Below are 23,760 nucleotides of genomic sequence, written 5' to 3'. Positions count from 1 at the left end.
CCTTTCCTATTATTACCTATTAATAATAACATTTTATATAGGTTATAATGATAAAACACAGTATGATGCAGAAGAAACTGTATACAGTATTGGAAGAGACAAGACCATTGGCACCCACGTATGTGGGGATTAGTATTATTTAGAAGATTATTTAGAAGCCACATGCTGGTCAGGCAAATGTATCTTGGGGATGATCTGCTTTGCTAGTTCCTGGCTGTGCTTTTTCTTTGTGGTCAGTTAACGTCCAGTCCTGCCTCAGTCTCTTGCTAGTTCCCTTGCTAATTCCTCTTGTCAGACCTTCCTTTGGTTTCAATTTTCAGACTTGTCCATAGTCTGTTTTCTGATACTGATCCCTACTATGTCCTACTGGACTTGTACCTGTTCTGGGCTGCTCTCCTCTCCTCTTCCTCTCATGTTTGTATATTCTATTCCAGCCATCCATACTCTGATTTTTATATTCATACCCTAGGCTGTCCTTGTAGATGACTTGGTAGTTGAGACCCAGCCAAGTCCAGGTTATTGGACTTGGGTACTCTTACTTAAAGGAAGAGTAACACCAAAAAAATGCAAGATTTAGGGGCAGATTTATCAAGGGTCGAATTTCGAAGTATAAAAAGCTTTGAAATTCGACCATCGAATTGGAATACTTCGACTTCGAATATCGAAGTTGAAGTTTTTTTTACATCGAATTTGGCCATTTGCGGTCAAACGATTCGAAGGATTTCATCCATCTATCGAGCGATTTTCCTTCGACGTAGAAAACTGCTCTAGGCTAACATAGCACTTCGGAAGGTTTAATTTGGCGAAGTATTGAAGTCAACGTTTTTTGATTATTGAATGGTTGAATATTCAAACAATTTTACTTCGAAGTCGAAGTATCCAAAAAAATTACTTTGAATTTCTAATTTTTTTACTTCGAAAATTCCCTCGAATTCACTTCGACCCTTGATAAATCTGCCCCCATAAGTAATTAAAATATAATATACTGTTAGTATGCACTGGTAAAAGCTCTGTGTTTCCTTCAGTAAAAATGGATAAAATGAGAAAAGATTACATAGCAAATAACAGGTAAGACCTGTCCAATACAAAGGTATTTAAACTATTTGTTATGTAACCTGTGTCTTTTCTCCTTTTTTCAGTTTAAATGGCTGCCCCATGGCTACACAGCAGCATGTTTATATACACTATAGTAGTCTTTCGGACCAAAACAATCACATTTTACCAGTGCATTTGATACGTTTTCAGTTTTTGGTGTTACTATTCCTTTAACGGCAACCAGTAATGGGTTACATACAATGATCTACTGTTTGAAAGCAAACATCTGATAAGAGATTGACCTCTTAACATTTAAAATATGACTCACAGTGTAGCTGTACTTTTCACCTTATTGCTTTTAATGAACTTGCAGATGCTTTGGTTCCATTTTATCCACCTCCTGATTTGCCTGCTTTAGCACCTCTACTGGATATCATGTTTTACTTACTAACCACTGATAGTTTTTTATTAAAGATTTATACTATATTAACTAACTGAATGATCACTAGGGATAATAATAGGAACATGCAATACAAATCCCATTCAATGCCAACCACAATTAACCAGAGTTTAGAGTGCAGCAAGCATAGCAGTGAGAATAGTCCTGACCATCTGCTATTGCTGGGGGCCCCAACCTTTTTTACCCATGAGCAACATTCAAATGTAAAAAAAATTGGGGAGCAACTCAAGCATGCATTAAGTCCCTGGGGATGGCAAATAGGGCTGTGATTGGCTATTTGTTAGCCCCTATATGGACTGGCAGCCTACAAGATGTTCTACTTGAGGGTGCACCTGGTTTTTAATGCAACCAAAACTAGACTTCAATCTAGGAATTTAAAAAATAAGCACCAGCTTTGAGGCTACTGAGAGCAACATCCAAGGGGTTGGTGAGCTCATGAGCCTCTGGTTTGGTATCACTGTCCTCTCAGATATCCACTGCTGCAAAAACCAGACACATTATCAGAATCGTTCATATAGTCACAACATACAGTATATACTTTATATCAAATGAGGAGGGTCTCAGGAGCTAAGCCTTTCAGAGCCCTAATTTATAGAATATAATTTGTAGAACTAAACTTCTTTAATGGAATCTAAATCATACTTTCTTAGTAGCAGGCATACAGTCAGTGCAATGAGCTGACAGTCTAATGGCCTGGCCTTCAAAATGATGTTATGTAACAAATAACTTGTTTTAGAGGCTGATGTGCTTATATACAGGTGGCTTCTAATAGCCACATAGCTGGAAGAAGTGGGTACCTTATTATTTATTATACCCATCCTGTGGTGAGACATTTAAAGGGATACTATCATGGGAAAAAAATTTTTTCAAAATTAATCAATTAATAGTGCTCTGATAAACTTGTGCTCTGATAAACTTCAATCACTCTTTACTGCTGTACTGCAAGTTGGAGTGATATCACCCCCCTCCCTTTCCCCCCCCCCCAGCAGCCAAACAACAGAACAATGGGAAGGTAACCAGATAACAGCTCCCTAACACAAGATAACAGCTGCCTGGTAGATCTAAGAACAACAGTCAATAGTAAAAACCCATGTCCCACTGAGACACATTCAGTTACATTGAGAAGGAAAAACAGCAGCCTGCCAGAAAGCATTTCTCTCCTAAAGTGCAGGCACAAGTCACATGACCAGGGGCAGCTGGGAAATTGACAAAATGTCTAGCCCCATGTCAGATTTCAAAATTGAATATAAAAAAATCTGTTTGTTCTTTTGAGAAATGGATTTCAGTAAAGAATTCTGCTGGAGTAGCACTATTAACTGATGTGTTTTGAAAAAAAAAAACATGTTTTCCCATGACAGTATCCCTTTAACATATAAATACCACAAAGTATTGTTTCAATCCATATATTTGCCACTGAATTTTATGTATGGAATAATGTAGAATCAAGATATTTCTCTATAAAATAGGAAGTACTTGTTACACATATAGAAATGCCCCGTATGTACTCATCGGGGTATTTTTTTAAACATTTTTACAAACCAAAAGTGTGGCTTCCTTTTAAAAAAGTTGCTATGTAGAACCAAGCTGTTCCTCAACAAAATAGGAAGTATTTGTTACAGATATAGAAATGCCCTGTATATAATTTTTAAGCATTTGTACAAACCTAAAGCGTGGCTTCTCTTTAAAAAAAAATCTTAACCTGTTTCAAAAGAGGATCCAGTTTCATTTTGGGAGTCATTTTGTGATCTAAAAATTATATTGGAATAAACTATAGACCTCATTTTAATGAGGCACTTCTATTGATGTAAAAATGTGAGTTAAAGTAAATAATTGAGACCCACAATAAAAAGTACAGGGCCCATTTTTGCTTCCCGACTCATAGGATCCTATCAACTAAGTTAAGTCTATATTTTCTATAATGATAGCACTTACCTGTGGCTCTCTCAGATTAAATTGCAGAATAATAAAAATTCTAGGGGGATAGTACCACCATGGGGTATGGAGCTCTTGGGTAGCTGTAAATTTCAGATACAAAATGCTTTCCAATTCCTGTATAAATGGGGTTGTCACATCCTTCAGAACTTTCCAGTCTATGTCCCGCAAAACAAGCCGCATAGGGGCGGAGCTTGACGCCATGCTGTCCGGACGCAACTTCTGAGAGCTCTTCATCAACAAAACACCATCTCGACATTTCGAGGGGACACATTACCTTTCTATGGCACTATTTTGACAAAGCGTCCCGCAGGACCTTAGACGTCTCGTTATGGTTACTTCTAAACTCCGTGCTTCACAGAAAGACTTCTTTAAGAAGCACACTCCGGGCCCGGCAAAAAACCAAGATGGCGCTGGTTTTGATTGAACTCTCTCTTTTGTTAAAGAACCCTTATAACCAGGAATACTTATGTATATGTGTATATGAGAATAAATATACATATTTACATAAATATATCCTTGGTCAACACGTTTCACCTACAAGCAGCCCAGAACAACATGCTGCGAATCTACACGTCTCCTGCCTGAAGAAAGAAGACATAGAAACAGGTCTGGACAATTTATTCACTAAACTTAAAGTATTTTCACACAGAGCTCAAATCTGCAGGCGTTGACCTTGATCCGCACCGATACCTTAGAATCCAGACATGACACCCTAGCACAGGCACATGAAACATTGCAACAACAAGTACTTTCGCTGCAAAGGAATGTTGCTGCTCTTAATATGCACGGTGAGGATTTGGATAACAGATCCAGACGCAATAACTTGCGTATCAGAAATGTGCCTGAATCTTTTACATATTTTCTGAAAAAGTTTTTTTATTTTCCAAATTGTTACCAGAGTACAGCTCTGAACTGTTAATGGTGGACAGAGCACACAGAGCACACAGAGCACACAGAGCTCTCCGTGCTAAACCACAAATTGGGGAACCCCCCCCCGTGATGTCATTGCTAGACTCCACTAATTTGAGACTAAGGAAGATCTACTTCTATCAGCCAGGAGTCATGACGTAGTGGGATTGGATGGGGAACCCTTACAATTGTACCCTGATATTGCACCTTCCACCCTACAGAAACGTCGGGAATTAAGACCAACGACTTTAGCGTTGCAACAAGCAGGCTTGAAGTATAGATGGGGTTTCTTCTTTAGACCTACTGTACTAAAGAATGGCACTATGTTTATTATGGATCCCCAGGATGGCTCGGGACTCTTGGCCCGTTTGGGTATTGCAACTACAGAAAGTTCTTCTACCCCAAAAAAACATCTCTCCACCTCTTCAACCAATTTGGTAAAAGAAACCAGCGAGACGTAGACCCTGACAAAATTTTTGTATTTACAATATCAAAGCGACTGGAGTTTGATTATCACTGTCTCTTCTATGGACTAGAACGTACATTATTTTAGTACTACACTACTCACCACATATGACGACAATTCACCTCTGCTATTGTCTCTATATTACCGTGATGCAAATTCTAAACTTCACCCTGGAAGATATCTCTGTTTTGATTTGTACTATGTTGCCGTTTTTGACTGGATGGCCTTCTCCCTCCCTCATGATAGCCATGGATCACCGTGTTGGGAATCACCGGTGACGACTATGGCTTACCGAGGATTTTATATCCTCAGACAAGTTTGGATTTATTTTCTTAAAGTTTACGGTTTTTTTTTTCCAGCAATATTTGGTTATTGTTATTTTTATTATTCTTATGTATTTTTTTTTGTCCTCAGATAGAATGTCTTATGCCAGTATGTTTGATTACTATGGCAGGTAATAGGTTTATGATAGATGCCATTATTAAGATGCAAGCTTTTCGTTACAAATTTTAAATGGCGCTTAATATCATTTCTCATAATGTAAAGTAGGGATGCACCAAATCCACTATTTTGGTTCGGCCAGGCAGAAGGATTCGGCCGAATCCGAATCCTGCTGAAAAAGGCCGAATCCAGAACCAAATCCTGGATTCGGTGCATCCCTAATGTAAAGGGATTGAATTCTACAGCTAAGCGGAAAATGGCAGCACAATATTATCTACGACACAAAGTAGATATTGTGGGGTTGCAAGAAACACATTGGCAGCAAACAGGTCCATCCCCTTATCTTCTTAAATCATATGCCCAAATATATGCGACAGCTTATGCAGAAAAAAAAAAAAAAAAAAAAAACCAGGGTTTGCAATTGCATTTCGCTCACATTTAACTTTTTTACCACTGAAAATTATTTTGGATTCGGAAAGCAGATATATACTTTTACAAGGTACTATATCGGGTTCTGAGATAACCATAATTAACATCTATGCTCCATTCACAGGATTACAGATTTTTTATGCTAAGGTTTTTGATTTATTACATCGTTATGCTAAAGGTATGGTTATGTTCTTAGGTGACTTTAATCTAGTAACGAACCCACTAATAGACCGTCAAGGAACACTTGCAAATACTTCTGCTGCATCTACAAAATTTTTAAAACGTATGCTAATGGATGCAGCTCTCATAGACATGGAGATATTTAAATCCTTCTGCGATTGACTTTACCTTTTTTTCCCAAGTGCACTGTTCCTATTCCCGAATAGATTTTATTTTTCTGTCACAGGCTTTTTTACCCTCTCTAACCTCAGCAATTATAGATACTATCACCTGGTCTGATCATGCATTGGTAATGATTACTATAAAATTACCCACTTCCATTCCAGGTAGACCCTCTTGGAGGTTGAATGAGGCTTTAATCACAAATGCAGGGGTTCAAGACCAAATTGCTAATGTTATAGAACAATATTGGATCGATAACCTTGATGACGAATTATCTATGGGCACCTTATGGGCAGCTCATAAATGTACTATTAGAGAGGAGATAATTAAATTGGCTTCTCACCGTGAGAAACTATATAATGACCAGTTGATATTGTAGAGGAAAGTATCACATCTTGAAATACAGCATAAGCATACTCCAACATCTAGCCTGCTTACGGACTTACTAGAAGCAAAACATTAATTAACATCCCTCTTGCATTCTAGAGCTGAAAAGCAAACTAAATGGTTTAAACAAAAATTGTTTCAATTAAAAGATAAACCTGATAGGCTTCTTTCAAAAAAAATTACAATTAGAAAAGGGTTATAAACCTAGCTATAAAATCAGGAAATGGTAAATTACAAAATCCGTTTCCGAGATTTTAAAGGTTTTCCAGGACTTTTATACCAAATTATATGCTACCCCAAGATCATACTTTGATTAAAGAAACATTCACTTGCCTTAATTAACTGAGGAAGACAACAATAATTTAAATTCCCTCATCACTATTGAAGAAATTGAAACCACAATCAAGCAATTAAAAAAACACTTCAAGTCCAGGGCCTGATGGCCATTTATTATAAGAAATTTAAAACACTTTTACTTCCACATCTGGTAGTACTGTTCAACGAAATGCTTCAAGGCCACTCTTTACCCCCTGAGATGTTGCATGCCAATTTATCATTAATTCCTAAACCAGGAAAGGATCATTCAGGGGCACAAAATTACCGTCCCATCTCAGTTATCAATGTGGATGTTAAACTTTTTTCAAAAATTTTAGCCACTCGATTTAGCAAACATCAACCTAGATTAATACAGCCGGATCAAACCGGTTTCATCCCTGGACGCCAAACCACAGACAGTATTCGTAAACTTATTAATGTTATTTCTGATGCAAACCATTCACAATCTCAGCTGTTAGTATTAATGCTAGATATACAATTTTTCAGGAGCCTTTCTGGATGCCTTAAGAATATTATACCGAGATCCTTTAGCACACATATATGTCTTACTCTCACAAAAACCCCGACGAGTCTCCCTAATTTATTTTCTCTTTTGGACAAATTTGCGAAAATTTCAGGTATAAAAGTGAATATTTCTAAAACTGAAGCCTTGCCAATCAATATTCCTAAATCACAAATAAAATTATTAGAAATCAATTTTCCATTTCACTGGCGGACAACCACAATAGACTACAGTACCTTGGAGTTAAAATCACAAAGACTTAGCAATCACTATATCAATCTAACTTTCCATCTATGTATAATAAACTTAAATTTTTTTTTTATACATTGGAATACTTCACATATCTAATGGTACGGTCGTAGTACTCCCTAACATCCTGTATTTATTCAGAGCTTTACCGATAGTGGTTAAAACAAAGGATCTTACACTACTACAAAAACAAGCTTGACAATTTGTATGGAAACATAAACTTCATAGATTGAATAGGAATACTCTGCACCGTCATCCGCATCAGGGTGGTCTTAGGCAGTACTATAGATCAGCCAGGTTAGCTCAGATAATCCAATGGCATAATACTTCGCGTATGCTTCGATGGGTAGATTTTGAAAATGATACCATATTTCCCTTACAACTTTCAGCACTTTTATGGACCACTACCAATAATGTTATGAAATACACTATTACCAACCCCATTGTTAAGTACCATTTACATCTTTGGGAAACAATGAAAACTAAAAACTCATCCCACAAACGACTAACAGCTATATGCAAGGTATAAATGGTAACCCAGATTTTCCCCCAGGACTGCATCATAAAGAATTTTAATGGTGGTCCTCCCAAAATTTTACCAAACTGTATGACCTTTTAACCCTCGGAGGTTTCAAATCATGGACAACTCTTAAAGAGCAGTTAACTATTCCCCCGAGAGAATTTCTGAGTTACTCCCAACTCTATCATTTTTATTCCTCCCAATTAGATTGCAAACCCACTCTTAGGGGATCATTATATGAGAATTGTTGTAGACATCCTCTATTTACAAAAGGGAGTATTTCACAGATATATTCGTTACTAATAGGAATACAACCGCCAGCATTAACTTCTTATATGATAGCATGGGAAAAAGATTTTAATCTATCTTGGTCTTTGGAGAACTGGACCAGATCACTGACATCCACACATAAAATTTCAACCAACATTGCAACTCGGGAAACATCTTATAAAGTGCTGTCAAGGTGGTACATTACTCCACAACGTAAAAATTTGATGCATTCCAACATATCTCCATGTTTTAGAGGCTGTGGTACAATTAGTGATAATAAACATTCTTTGTGGTCCTGCCCAAAAGTAATGAGCTTTTGGCAAACTATAGTTAAAAAGGCTTCCTTAATACTAAAGGTTCCCTTGAAGTGTTGCCCACAATATATTCTGTTAAATTACCCTTACCCCGGTTTATCTAAAGAAGCTAACTATTTACTACTACAATTATGGGCTGCTGCTCGATGTGTAATAGCATTAAACTGGATCTCCCCAACACGCTCTCTAACACAGTATGTTTCTAAACTATATTGAAGAGATGTTGTATTTAACCTCAATAAATGAGAACAATAGAGAGATTCATGTAGTGACGTGGCAACCATGGACTGAATTTAAACAATCTTCCTCGTTCCCATTGCTACTCACTCAATCTGGGACTACCCAGTAACCCAGTTAAATTTCTGAGATGATATTTTAGTCTTACCTTAATATCTGCTAGATATGTTCTTTCTTATTGATTATCTTAACGCTTAACTCTGCTAGAACATATATAATGAGGACAAGTCTACAATTTTTTTATTTTTTAAGAAAGCTTATTGCTTTATTGGTTTTTTTGTAAAGTTTTTTTTTTATAAGCTGCATCTGCATTTGTGACAAGAACTTGATAGCACTTTACTGAAACTGTAACTTATATGTTGACGAAACCTGTAATGGTTCAGTATAACGATATCACTGTACAATTGTATGCTTTACCGAAAAAGTTAAAGAAGTTAAAAAACAAGCCGCATAAGAATGTTTCTTATTAATTATAGCCACACAAAGTCAAAAGCCTGGCAAAATATGTTCCTTTATGCCCTGTTCCTCACTAGACCCAAGCTGCTCCTTTAGAGTTCCACTAGTACCACATACATCTTATTTAAGATACATAAGTTCTGGTGCCAACTTACCCTTAGTATTAAATTCACAGCCTTGTCTGTCAGGCATGATGGATAACGTGGATCACCATTTACAATTAAGTATTTAATGTAGTATGAATAAAGGCCACTAAAGTTTAAGGTTGAACATTAGTTTTTTAGGGAGCCAGAATTTCTAGTGTATTTTTATGATGCTTAAAGGGATCTAAAGTCATTTTTTAAAAATGCATATATAGGTCCCAATCACTAAATAAAACAATTTTGTAATGTATGTGTTACACATTTAGTACCTGTTTTCAGGTACACATGATTGTACCTGCACCTTTCTCTTCTCTGTCTTGCTTGTGATCAGTGGCTGATGGCTATCTTATTGCCGGGTGCTGAGGGGCAGCAATTTCTGAACATACATATATATATATATATATATATATATATATATATATATATATATATATATATATATATATATATATATATATACATACATCCCTTTAGACTAGAAGAAAAGAAATTTCATTCGAAGCAAAGTAGGTGGTTCTTCAGGACAGTGAGGTTGTGGAATGCACTGCCGGGTGATGTTGTGATGGCTGATTCAGTTAATGCCTTTAAGAATGGCTTGGATGATTTTTTTGGACAGACATAATATCAAAGGCTATTGTGATACTAAGCTCTATAGTTAGTATAGGTATGGGTATATAGAATTTAATTAAAAGTAGGGAGGGGTGTGTGTATGGATGCTGGGTTTTCATTTGGAGGGGTTGAACTTGATAGACTGTCTTTTTTCAACCCAATTTAACTATGTAACTATGTATCACCATAAAAACCATATGCTAACAAGGTCTTACAGATGGATATAAAAGACCTGCTACCCTATAAATACAAAAAGAGAAAATAAATAGTTTTCCTTTCTGGAACTCAAAGTATATCCATTGAAATAATAATTTGTAGGTACGGGCCTATTGTACAGAAGGACAAAAGACTTGGGTATTCTTTCTTTAATTCCTGGCTAGAACACAAGGTAGCAACCTAAAAGACATGTTTTATTAAACCACCAAAAGAAATGGAAGTAAAGATTGTTAGAAAGCCAATAACTGGCACTTCTCCATGCCTTCGTTGCATATTTTGTGTGTATATTATTAAAGGGAACAAAATCCACCACCTTCTACAGGTCACTCCCTTACGATTAAAGGATTATGCTACTTGCAACACCTGTAATGTAGTTAAATGCATTTGTGTGGAAGGGCCTATGTGGGCCAAACCTCAAGACAGGTGAATCCCACGAAAAATTGTGTTAGTTCAAAAAGGATATTCCACCCTTCTGTATCAAGGCATTTGCAAAACAAATTAACCTCATCAATGTAAATGGTTACACAGATGCCACCTAGTGGTGGATATATGAAAATGATTACAACAAAGAAAAATGTTTTGGCTTAAGAAACATAAAGTAGTATAAGAAAGAAGTATAAAATGTTTGAAAGTAGAGGCCAGGATAAAACTGGACTAAGTTCTCTCAGTACTCAAGGTTGTATTCCCTCTGGCCCTGGTGCCTTGTTTACATTAATTTAACCATTATGTACCACATCCTGGGTCAACTACAGACTAGACTGAGTTGCACCATCAGTGCTCCTATCGGGTGGATCTTGAAGCTCTTACTGTTTAGTTGTATATATTAAGCACATTTTACTTTTGAACAGCCTTTAAAACATATTAACATTATTTAATAGAGCCACACTCTCAACCCGCATCCTTTTACTATTGATATACGTACTTAAAAAAAGTTTTGGGGGTTAGTCTTAGTCTCTGCCACAACCTGCTCCTCATTTTTCCATCTTTGCCTTTCGGATTACTGTTTTACATTTATAGTGTTTGTATTCATTAAATGCACCTTCTGTCCCCACACGAATACTCTTACATTTAGTTCTTAAGGGGATAAATTGAGAGCAGTAATGATTTAATATTATTTTAATTTTCAACAATTTCTGTTTTTTTTTAGCACAACATATAACTCCCCAATCTATGCTCTGAAGTAATGACCTTAAAGGAATTGTTCAGTATAAAAATAAAAACTGGGTAAATGGTTAGGCTGTGCAAAATAAACAATGTTTACAATATAGTTAGTTAGGGAAAAATGTAATGTATAAAGGCTGGAGTGACTGGATGTGTAACATAATAGCCAGAACACTACTTTGCAGCTCTCTTGGTTTCCACTGATTGGTTACCAGGCAGTAGCAAATCAGTGACTTGAGGGGGGGCCACATGGATCATAACTGTTGCTTTTGAATCTGAGCTGCATGCGGAGGATCAATTGCAAACTCACTGAACAGCTATGTCCCATGTGGCCCCCCTTCAAGTCACTGACTAACTCAGAATTGGAGAGCTGAAAAGCAGGAAGTAGTGTTCTGGCTATTATGTTACACCTCCAGTGTAACATACTCTAACTATATTAGAAACATTTTTTTTATTTTGCACACCTATACCTTATCTATTTATCCAGTTTTTATTTTTACACTGAACGGTTCCTTTAAGGAACTAATATATGCTTTTCTGAAATTCAGAGTCTTTGTTGCTCCATTGTATACAGTAATTGCTTTAAGCACCAAACATGAAATGAGATAACATTTTGATCACTATTACACAGGGGGTTCAACTACTTGTACATTTGCTATACATTCTGGGTCACTAGATATAATTGGATCCCCTTTAACTATAAACGGCCTTTCCTTCTTAGCACTCCTACCCCACCTGCATTTGAGATGCTGCCCCCAGCATGCTGGTTGCTAGGGTCCAAATTACACGAGCAACCATGCACTGATATGAACAAGAGGCTGGACTATGAATAGAAGAGAACCTGAAAAGAAAGATAGATAATTAAAAGTAGCAGTAACAATAAATATGTAACTTTACAGAGAATTTGAATTTCAGATGGGGTCAGTGACTCCTTTAACAACCCCTTTAAGTCCTTACCTTTATTATGGGTTCGTTTTTAATTTAAAGATAACCAGAAGACAATACTTTATCATTAGTAACTTGTTTAAAAAGGCAGCCAAAAATTTACAGTAGCCATTTTGAATCTCCGACATTTCGAAAAAGGAGATAGACCTCCATGTCCTTTTGGAACTTTTAAGAGATTTCAATTGTTCTGAAGTTGTCTTAAAATTAAATTTTTTAAAACCATTCCATTCTTAGTTTCCTATTGGATACCTTATGAGAATATAAGGTTTGGTAGAAAGTTTGAAAAATTTAAACTATTTTCTCAGGATCATTAATTATTTTAACCTCTGAGGTTTGTTTCAATTTTACTATCGTTCATGTATTTTGAGAAAATCTATTCCTAAAGAATGCCAGTGTTTCAGTTTAGCTTTAAATATCTCTATTACTTGTGGATGGATTGACTTTGAAGTTTAGATAGAATTTTTCTCTTACTTCCAATATTTTTTTTAATAACTATTCAATAAAAATTGCCTTTATAAAAAAATATCCCCCTCCCCCATTTACTTCCTTTCCGACAACAAACAAATGCAGATTATCTTCTTGTTTATTATGAAGTAAACAATTGTTCCCATCTATTGCTTTCATCTCAACATCTAGTCTGGTCTTCCAGCCAATATGATATGAAAGAAATATTGTTTAAATGTAACCGAAGTTAAAACTAATGAAAGAGGGGAGAGGTCTGAAATATCCATAACCTCATTAATGAGCTTTTGGAATCCAATCTTCCTATATGAAAATATATATCTATTATTTATCCTAATTTATGAGGATTAGGGAGCTAGCGCACGGGCAGATTTAGTCGCCTGGCGACAAATCGCCTCATCTGCGAGGCGATAATCTCCCTGAACTGCCTTCTGCCTGCTATAATGAGTAAACACCGGGGCCAATGCACTCGCGGCACTTCGATTTCCGAAGTCGCCCAAAGTTGCCTCGCGAGGAAACTTCAGGCGTCTTCGGAAATCGATGGTCGCCCCACAGAAGAGGCGATTTGACGCCAGGTGACTAAATATCCCCGAATGTGCCCATGTGCTAAAGCCCTAAGAGAAGGATGTAAAGTCAATATCAGACTGGATAAGAAATCTCAATATGTCTTCTAATTTAATATAGATAACATAAGTTAATAACTATATAGTTCAAAATGGGATTTACTGTAAAAGGCAGTAAATGTGTTGATTTTTCATAGCAGAAGTGACCTCAAGGACTATTGCACTAATTTAATTTTGGGGTCTAAATGCCAGATAGTTTTGTGATCCTATGCATAATGGGCATCAGACCACTGACATTCATATTTAGGATGTTTTATCTTTGAACCCAATAGACATGTGTAAGATAAGATGCTGGAAAATGCTAAGTTTGAGGAGATTTTCAGATATTTAATTGAAACTGCTAAATTTATTAAAGCTTTCTGACTCAGTAGTTTCAAGTAAAAAGACATGAATGCCCATTTTATATTTGCTGAATGTGTACTGTGCAAAAATATAAGGTTTTAAAAGGTAAACATTTGTTGTAGCTTTACCCCACATAAAATACAGGGGGGAGGCCTATTTCTCAAAATTCAAATAAACGCATAATTAAAAAAAAAAAAAGAATGTTTCTTCATTTATTAAAAAATCTGAATGTAAAAAACTCATTTGAATACAATTGTGGAAAAAACTACAATACCTCCATTTGTTGAGTTTATAGGCTTAAAAAAACTTGAATGTGTGAGTTTACAAGGTTAAAAAAAAAGTGAAACATTTTTAATTTAAAAATGGCTTGAATTTTGCGTAGGCCAACTCCATTGACTTCTACATGACAAAGGGGCATCAGTTAAGATCTCTGTTGGCAGAACCAAGGTTCCTGTTTCACATACTGCAATGTGCCACCCGTGTTTATATTATACACAAATAGTGGCTGATAATTCTTTCCATGCTATACGACTAATGTTCAGATTTGTTATGGAAAATTACCTATACTGAACTGCTAAAGTGTTTCACAGCCTTAATAACCCTTTAGTATTATTTGTATCTGTATAAGAAACTCTGGATCTGAGCAAAGGATTTACACATTTGTTAAACCTCAGTGTTGCATTTTAGCAGGGTTCACACACAGCAGCCTAAAAGGAACTTAGATCATAATGCCTTATGGAAGTATACATGCAGGGCCACCATCGGGGGGGGGGGGAACAGGGGGAACTGCTGCCCTGGGCCTGGCTGTGCTTGAAATAGCCGGGTCCCGATTGACAGCGCCAAAGCTGTGCTGCCACTCCTGAAATCTTGGAGTCAAAAAGCCTTAGTCCCGAAGCCTTGAAAAGACTCAAGCTGAAGTTGAAGTCCCGAAGCAGCGAAAAAACCCAAAGTCACGAAAGGAGCCAGAGTTGAATTCCTGAAGCGGCGAAAAGAGCCGAAGTCACGAAAGTTGAAGCCTTGAAGCCACAAGTTCAGTTCTACTGAACACCAATGTGTGTGTTTTTTATTTTTTTTAAACCCCTGGCCACCAATGTAGTATTTTAATACTCTATAGGCCCCTGCAACCAATGTTTTTTAAAAAAAGTATTCTCTGGTGCCCCAATTTTTTTTTCACGTCAATGCGTCTTAAACATTGGCATTTGGAACTTTGTTTTCCACTCAGTATCTATTTAGATCCTTTTTAATTGGAATTCCAGTTCTTACTAGAATTGTTATCCATATGTTTAACATTACAATAGCACAACGATTCATTAAAGCTCAGAATTGATTGTTGATTTCAGAGTTGATTATAATTTCAAAACAGAGTGAGCGAACAAAATCAGATACGTGTAGACCTGCTGTTTCAACACACACCATCCATCATGTGATAAGCATTTGATTTAAATATATAGGAAACAGACCAGGAACAGGCAGTACTTTAGTCTGCAAACACCCTTTATTGGTGTATTTTCACATAATACACCAATAAAGGGTGTTTGCAGACTAAAGTCCTGCCTGTTCCTGTTCTGTTTCTTATATATTTAAATCGATTGATTATAATTTCCTCTGAAGGGCAACTAAACAAAATGACAATATAGAAACCATTTTGCTTTTATTGTATATCAAAACAAACTAAAGTATTATAAGGACAGTACAAATAAATGTTATAAGGACTTCATTAGACAAAGCAACACACTACATGTAGAAAAAGAGAGAAAGCTATTAAATTAGATATTCTATACAAATGTAAAGTACCAAATGCCACAACGATAATTGACAAGGGTAGTTGAAGTACAGCTGCAGTCTTCAAACATACACTGTAAAGGGAAAAAGAAAGCATTTTAACGTAAATTAACACATTGGCAGATGTAAAGTTTAATTTACTATGCCACCCCCCCCCTTTGTTTTTCAAATCCCTAAACAACATTTTGTAAATATGAAAATACAGATCTATACATATCACAGATGGGATATATATATATATATATATATATATATATATATATATATATATATATATATATATACACACACACATACACACATACAGCAAGGCTAGAGCTTGCATAAAACCAAAAATATGTTAATACTGTATTTTTAATTGGCTAAGAATAATTAATAACAATCCAATAATTAGTAACAATCCTTTTACATCGGCTTATACATTCTCTGATGCAAAACAGAACACATTGTCCATCCATAATAAGTAATGGGGGGGGGGTCGGTCAAATACCATATCCTTGTCAAACAATATATCTGAATTCCAAACCAAGTCCAAACTCTAATTTGGAAAGTTGCATGAAAGTAAAATCCCACCAAAAATGTAATCTAAAGTTGTTGAGGCTAAGACAACACCAGTCCTCTATGTTCAGTACAAAAATATGAAAAGAACTACATCCCAGTAAGAGATTAAATATTTTATTCCCATTTGTACTCAGAACAGACCATGAATTGATTTCACAATGACTGTATAAATAATACAAAAGCTCCATGAATATCCTGTAAATGTTATCCTTATAAATGGCGCTTAGTGATGTCATTGGTTATAATCAGTTCTTAGTGATGGCATTTGTGTCACCTTACTCACTAAAACTTGTATATTATAAAAAAAACAATGTACCCCCTCTTGTAAAATATGTGATTAGAAGTCCCCTTGGAGTAACATCAAATGTGTAAAAGCACTTAGACTTTAGCTTTGTATGTGTTTTTATGTTTTGTTCAGGTGCATAACCAGATTATGGAATGCAGTTCCTGTGGGAAAAGGAATCACAAAAGGCTCACACATTATTTATCCAAAACCCAACAAGAAACCTCTAGATCTGATTAATTATAGAACTATTTTCCACATTAACATAGATGGGCTAACTATTAATCACTAAATTGCAAGCTCCAAATGTGGTTAAAGGTTATTTACTTTGGTAGGAATAAGAATTACAAATGCAAGTTATAAAATAAATGGTAGCGTGGTGAGGAGGACACGGGGCTTTTTGTGGATAAAAAACAAACTCAATGGCTACTAAAGTAAATAAAGTTCTGTCTTGCATAAAAAATGGCATTAACGTGAGAGATGGTAACATAGTTTTGCCTCTTTATAGATTCCTGGCAAGGCAGAAATGTTAAAATAGACTGGTAAAAGGAATGAAAGATTAAAACTATGAGGAAAGCCTGTCAAGGAATGGGTTATTTTGTCTGGGGAAAAAGGTGATTGCAAGGAATATAATTATCCTTTATAAGTACATTAGACAGACAGTGAAGGATTTTTCCCATAGAAAAGATCAAAGAACCAGAGGTTACCCTGTTAGACTTGAGTAATTGTATTCTTATTTGAAGCAGCTTAGTTGGTTCTTCAATGCAAGGGTAGTGAAATTGTGGAATGCCCTTCCAAGTGATATTGTGAAGGCCAGTTCTAAGTCCAGCAAAAAATCCCTTCCCATAGGGCTTACAAACAGGGCCCACTTTCCTCCCAGTGTTGTCCTTGGTGTAGTTAATATCCTGCCTGGAATTGAACCAGTGACCTGGTGTTTCAGGGCTGTCTGAGTTACCATTGCTCTATGTGAGCAGACAGCTGAGGCCCTGGTTCACTCCCACTGATATACTTGTAATTGCAAGTAGGGTAGGGCTTTGTTCACCTGTTATCAATCTGGCCCCATCTGGTCCCATGTGATCAGTGTAAGCCATTAGGCTGCCTATAAAGACCCCTGCTCTGCACTGAATCATTGTCCAATATAGGTTCTGTTTAGTAGTTCCTCGGTGCAATTATTATATTGATATCTGTGTTTGACTCTCTGACTGTCCTGACCCTGTGACCTTGACTACGATTCTGCTCCTGATTTGGTATCGTATTCTCTGATCCTTGTTATTGACCCGGCCCGTTCCTTGACTACGCTTCTTGTTCTCCATTGGTCCTCTCACACCAAGACCTGGCGGCACCCGAGAAGCGGAGGGCTTCCCAAATCGAAAGGTGGTTGTTATAGGTGGAAGACTGAGCCACGACCGAGACCTTGGAGAATGTTCTGGGTTTGGGATACCAATCATAATTATTTCTTAAGTGCAAGCACATGGATTTAATTCTGGCTTTACATTAAGACAAATTTATCTGCCTTTTTTAATCCCGCAGTCCTGCCTCAAATGCATGTAACCAGCTAAATTAAATGTAAGATTTTTCCAGGTCTCAGTAATACAAATATCATTTTCATATGCAAAAAGCTCCAACTCTCCCATTTTGTCTGACCAACTCTTTGAGTTTGCGTGCAAACAGTGGAGGACACTTTTCAGGTTGTTATTTACATTATTCATTTGAAAGATTGATCTGTAGATTTTGTTCGTTCTCTTGTAACAGTAGACTCTCCAAAACAGGTACACTTTATGCGTCCCTCACACCTCTCCTCTGTCCCCTAATCAAGCACAGTGAATTCCCTTCCACTGAGGTGCAATCTGTCACGGCTATATAATTTGTACCCCAAGAAAAAAACAGCCCATTCTGGGAACCCAGAGCATTCTTTGCTACACCACACATTTAGCTCCCTAAACTATGAACGTCTTCCTAAAGTTGCACGTGACGCAGATAAAATTTTCAAAAAAAAAATTACTTTCCTTAAGTTTAGATCCTACATTCCTGAACACTTTAAGGTCCTTCTGTCACCAATCATTTTGTCATTAATCACCAACAAGTACCATGACAGTTGGTTCATGTTCAGCATCACCCAGTAATAGGTCTACCTGGTCAACTTCATGTTGACCCCTGACAATGCACGCAGGTATGTGCACTCTCGCGCATTTGCTAAGTTATGATGCTTCATCCATGTGCACGTTATACACATGAACAGGAGTACCAAACTGGAGCAGGCTCAATAGACACAGCAGGCTATAGCCCATACTTGTCAACATAATCACATAAAGCGCTGAACTTTTACTGACTAGAATCCGGAAAACCAGTTGGGAAGCACAAACACCAGATGAGCCTTCCTTTTGCTTTTCCCTATACTAGGCTTTCTTACTATTACCCAATGGATTGCCTCATCGTCCTGCATCTGCTCTTCTACCCCAACATTATGTCATCCAGCTAGTTCTTGTACAGTGAGCAAGAGACTTACCTCAAGATTGACAGTCAACCTCAACACTTTACTGCTCTAGTTCTCTAACTTGAGCTTCTAAAGTGGCAAATTGTTCACATCCACCACAGAGGTAAGAACTTTGGAACTGTTCCATATATGTGGTATACTATGCACTGAATCAGACCTTCACTCTTGCTACCACTCATTCCAGTTAATGAAAATGATTTAGGTGGAACTCATCAAACCTCACCCACCTCAATCTTTATGTAATAATTCAGACAATAACATAATTCACACTTCCCAAGGCATTCTGACATTTGAACATTCTGGAATTTTTTTAGAATTTTTTAGAATAACCATAGTGCACTCACATGCACTTATCCTTCTGGGTCTCCTAGTGTTTTAAAGTAATTAATACTACTACACAGCTATAGTTGGAGGATAGTCATTCAAGTTGAATTAAGGTGAAATGGCACATGTTAAATAGAAGATAACATATAAGCTCTGTGGAATACAATGGGTTTAGTTACTAGGCAAGAATCTAAACCCATTAGTGGGCAGTTGTGATGGGGCTTTGTCCAGAAAGCAACACCAGGACACAGCTCACCCATGTCCTTTCCTGTGGCAGGCAGAAAGGACACAGGCTGCGCATCCTGTGACTTCATACTGTGCACCTCTGAATGATGTGCAAGATATGGGGAGGGATTCCTACATATGTTCCCTTGCCATTACTGACTGAAGCGATTGTTGGCTTTTTTTGCACTGTAAAATAATTATGAGAATAGGCAATGCTCCTTTATAACTACCATTACCAAGCTCAGTATAAAGGTGAATGTAACCAGGATTCTCCCTGGTGCACAGTCCCCAGGGTTCCAAGAATGGTTAGAAATACACAGTGCTCGTACATGATTTCTGTTTCTATATAGTACTTAAGTGGTAATACTGCAGCATACTCAGTGGTGTAACTACTAGGGGAGTAGTAGGTGTGACTAATCCTGGGCCACACCCCCAGTAAGGCCCACCACACAGAGGCCAATAGGCAAGATCATGCATCTAGCATGTGTTGTGGCGTTGGGCTAGGTGCAGGTTTTGCACCTGGCCAGTGCTCCCCTACTTACAACTCTGATCATGATATGAATAATAAATAATCAGAGAACATTAATATTGGTCATGTATTTGTGCACGATGCTGCTAATACTTTTAATACAGTCATGGAATTGAGATCTGATAATGTACTTTTTAGAAAATTCTATAAACAAAAACACCCAGTCTTGAAAGTATAGATCCCACATTTCAAGAAAAGTGTGATGTGATTTTAAAGAAAGCATATGAGGATTAAGTTCCAAATATAGATTATAATTTAGAAATGGGCAAATTAAACATAGACATGAATAACTAAGGATCAGATGAAATAATTTGAAAATTGAGGAATACAATAGACTAGCTAGTAAAATTAGTAGACTATAGAATCAGACACACAATATATTTAACAGAGATCTGAATAAGAGAATGGCTAGACATTTAAGATGGGGGAACAAAAAGAACAAGCCTGATGAGAACCACACAAATGGAAAATTTTTAAGTATACAGTTATGGATAGGACAAAAGGACAAAACTGAGAACAGGGAGGTCTCTAAATATACTAGGCACAATAGATATAGTACAAGGAATGGGGAATATAGAAGAAAATAGGTTACACGGAGAATGAGGGATGACCATAAACAGAGTAAGTTTGCAAAACATAGCATGTACTCACCATTAAGACACCTTAATGAGTCTGGATGAGGGCTGCAGCCACTGGCAAACACCCCAAGGCAATAACAGTTTTTTTTTTTCACAAATTGAGTACCAACAGGTCCAGATATAGCACAAAGGAAAGCTGGGGTATAAATCCCAGTACTCAGAGTATTAAGAGGAAAAGAGCATTAGAAGAAGAAACAAAGGAAAGAGAGAAGATAAAGATAAAGTTCTAGATAGAAAATAAATATTATATAGTATACATAACCTGAGTGACTACATGTGATCTTGTGTGGAAATGAATGCCCTTAAAACGGTTTAAAATATGCTACCAGTAAAGGTATCAATAATTTCAACACAAATATTTATGTATATGAAAATGTGCATGAAAAAATATTTCTTAAAATATTTCCCAAGTAAAAGTCCAAGTCAGAGATGCAGATTGTAAGGGAAATGTGGGAGTTAAGACACACTAATTTATGTAACAAACATAATCCTGTACACATAAGTTATCAAATAATTACCTTTAGGACCTAGTACTTCTTAAAGATATAGATCATTTAAAATGAGAAATGGGCAGTGTTAACCTCTTGAAACATGAAAATGAGGCAGTTAAGAATCTTTGTAGTAATAACAAAATTATAATCAAAAAAGCAGATAAGGGTGGAGCAAGTTATGTTTAATAAAATTAACTATTGTCACGATCGGCACCCTGAATCCAGAACTAGTGCTAGGCTCCCGGTCACGGCTCAGTCTTCTGCCTGTAGCATATGTAGGGGGTTTAGCGGGCGAGAAAGCCATTCCACACACATAGGGTAAAAAAATCACTGTCCAGCTTTATTCACCTGACGCATTTCATGAAGTGCCTGAAGGGGGCATGAAACGCATCAGGTGATCTAACATGTCATAGGGTAGGAGTACATCTGCTAAGGATGCCTGTTTGTTGTTTTAATTTTTTCAATAAAGCTGGATAGTGATTTTTTACCCTATGTGTGTGGAATGGCTTTCTCGCCCGCTAAACCCCCTACATATGATGTCCACTGCATTGGAGACCAGTAAGAGGGAACCAGCACACCATTGGGATTGGACACAACGAAAGAGTGGCCACGGTATGGACTTGTGAGTCTTTTTTCTTTTTCTGCCTGTAGCAGCCGCTGTTGGCCTCGGGAGGAGCCCTGAGCTTCTCAGATGCCGCCAGGTCAATATGATACTCAGATGCCACCAGGTCTTAATATGAGAGGAGCAAAGAACGTCTATGGCCACCATTAAACCTAACAGGCAATAAAGCCTGAAGCCCCTTTAAATACTTAAACTTTTTTATGCCAAAGCGCAATGACGTCATCAAGCAAAGCACTCAAAAGGCAGAAGTGTGTGCGCGCGCGCCATAGGAGGAATCAGTGCTGAACGGAGAGGACTAGGGCTGCGGGCGTCCCAGCCGGTCCCTGGTACCCACTAGACCACCAGGGTAAGCCTTGACAACTATACTGATAAAATAATAGACTACAGGATCAGGATACGCCCTTAAAATTAACCAAGGATCAAACGAAATATCTATATAAAAAATTATAGACATTGTCAGATCAAGCATACGAAGATGGGTTACTAGGGTAGGGAGAAAGATTTTATTAAAATAAGACTTTCCCAAGATCGCTGTCCCATACATTCTTCCAAAGATACAAAAAAACCATCTGGTAGACCCGATATATCAGGAGTAGGTTTCATAGACAGTAACACTGCAAATAAGGGACTCTCTGCGCACAATGCAATTTCTTGAGACTATAGTATGACAACTACATTATTATTCGGTCACATAAGATGTGTGCTCTCTATTTTCGATTATAGAGCACAAGGTAGGCATGAGTGCAATGCATAGGCATGAGTGCAATGCAGCATATTCCTTGGCTCAGGAAAATACTATATTAGATATAAATAAATCATAGAAGGTATGCAATTTATCTTGAAAAACTATTTTTAGGTAGAAGATTATTTTTATTTACAGCTAGTGTAGTAAGGTGGCACCTAGCTACACCAATCTGTTAATGGGTCCACAGGAAAACACATTTGGTAGGAAATACTAATGGATTGGCAGTATGGAAACTCTACAATGATATATCTTCATATGGGGTCAGACCTTAGATGGTTTGACTAATTTCCTGGGCTATCTCTATGATGATAACTGGAATATAAAGTTTACAAGCCAACATAGAACGTTGGAACTCCCTAGATCTCATAATTTTTTTGGCAGAAAAAAACCACAAAACTAACACAAAACAAGCATATATCACACACACCTACGGTGCTAATGGCTTTAATCCATACTCCAGGTGGCTACATAATATTCACTTAGGACAGTATGGCAGGTTTAGACAAGTCTGCACTGACCAGAAGGCCCTCAAAGATTGTGACCAATTGTGTAGCAAGTTTATTGAAAAAGGTCACAAGAAGGAACTTCTGGAGCAGGCTAAAGAGAAGATCACTGGCACCACTAGGGAAAAACTTCTGTATAAAGAACAATTAGGTAAAGAAAATAAAATAATACTGTTCATTAGCCAATTTAACACTGATCATAGACAGTTGGATCGAATAATGAAAAAACACTGACATGTTCTGAAAATGTATAAAGCTATGAATCCTATGATTAATCAGTGAATAACAAAGTATCATTTATCAACAAGCAAATAATATTAAACAGAAATTGGTCGAAGACACCAAGAGATCAATATCCCAGTAAAAGACAAGGTGGATATAAATTTGGAACCATGGCATATTTTTTCTATGACTAGCTACCCTTTTGTTTTTAATGGACTTTTTAAGGTTTGGCGTATTCCTGCCATTTAAATATTTATTTGTATGGTAAATTTATATATGGGCTTCTCTATAAATATCAGTAGAGGGGGCTAAAAAGGTAAGGAAGCTGCTGAGGAAGTGTACTTTACACATGAAACACATTAGGCCAGTGATTACAAACTAAAATGTAAGTTTAGATACTTGTTTTACTATTTACAGTTCAATCCTTAATCTCTTAATTGAATACATTTTGGAGCAGCCATAACATTCCTGGGAGGAGCCTAGACATATTGCATCTCTGATTTTGAACTAGATCAAGATCTGTCGACATAACATGTGGGACCTGGAGGAAGA

General features: G+C 36.9%; 1 protein-coding gene across 1 annotated transcript in view; it reads right to left on the bottom strand.

The window, feature by feature from the left end:
- Positions 1–15,423: 15,423 nt before the first annotated feature.
- pgap1.L (post-GPI attachment to proteins 1 L homeolog) overlaps positions 15,424–23,760 on the bottom strand; it is a 90,230-nt gene continuing 81,893 nt past the window's right edge. Inside the window, 1 exon segment of the mRNA NM_001094241.1 lies at positions 15,424–15,645. Within this exon segment, the coding sequence (NP_001087710.1) occupies positions 15,507–15,645 (139 nt within the window). The 3' untranslated portion in view covers positions 15,424–15,506.

Source organism: Xenopus laevis, chromosome 9_10L (assembly GCF_017654675.1).
Source record: "Xenopus laevis strain J_2021 chromosome 9_10L, Xenopus_laevis_v10.1, whole genome shotgun sequence".
NCBI classification, from domain to species: domain Eukaryota; kingdom Metazoa; phylum Chordata; class Amphibia; order Anura; family Pipidae; genus Xenopus; species Xenopus laevis.
Note: the sequence above shows the minus strand (reverse complement) of the source record. Positions and strands in the feature narration are given on the sequence as shown.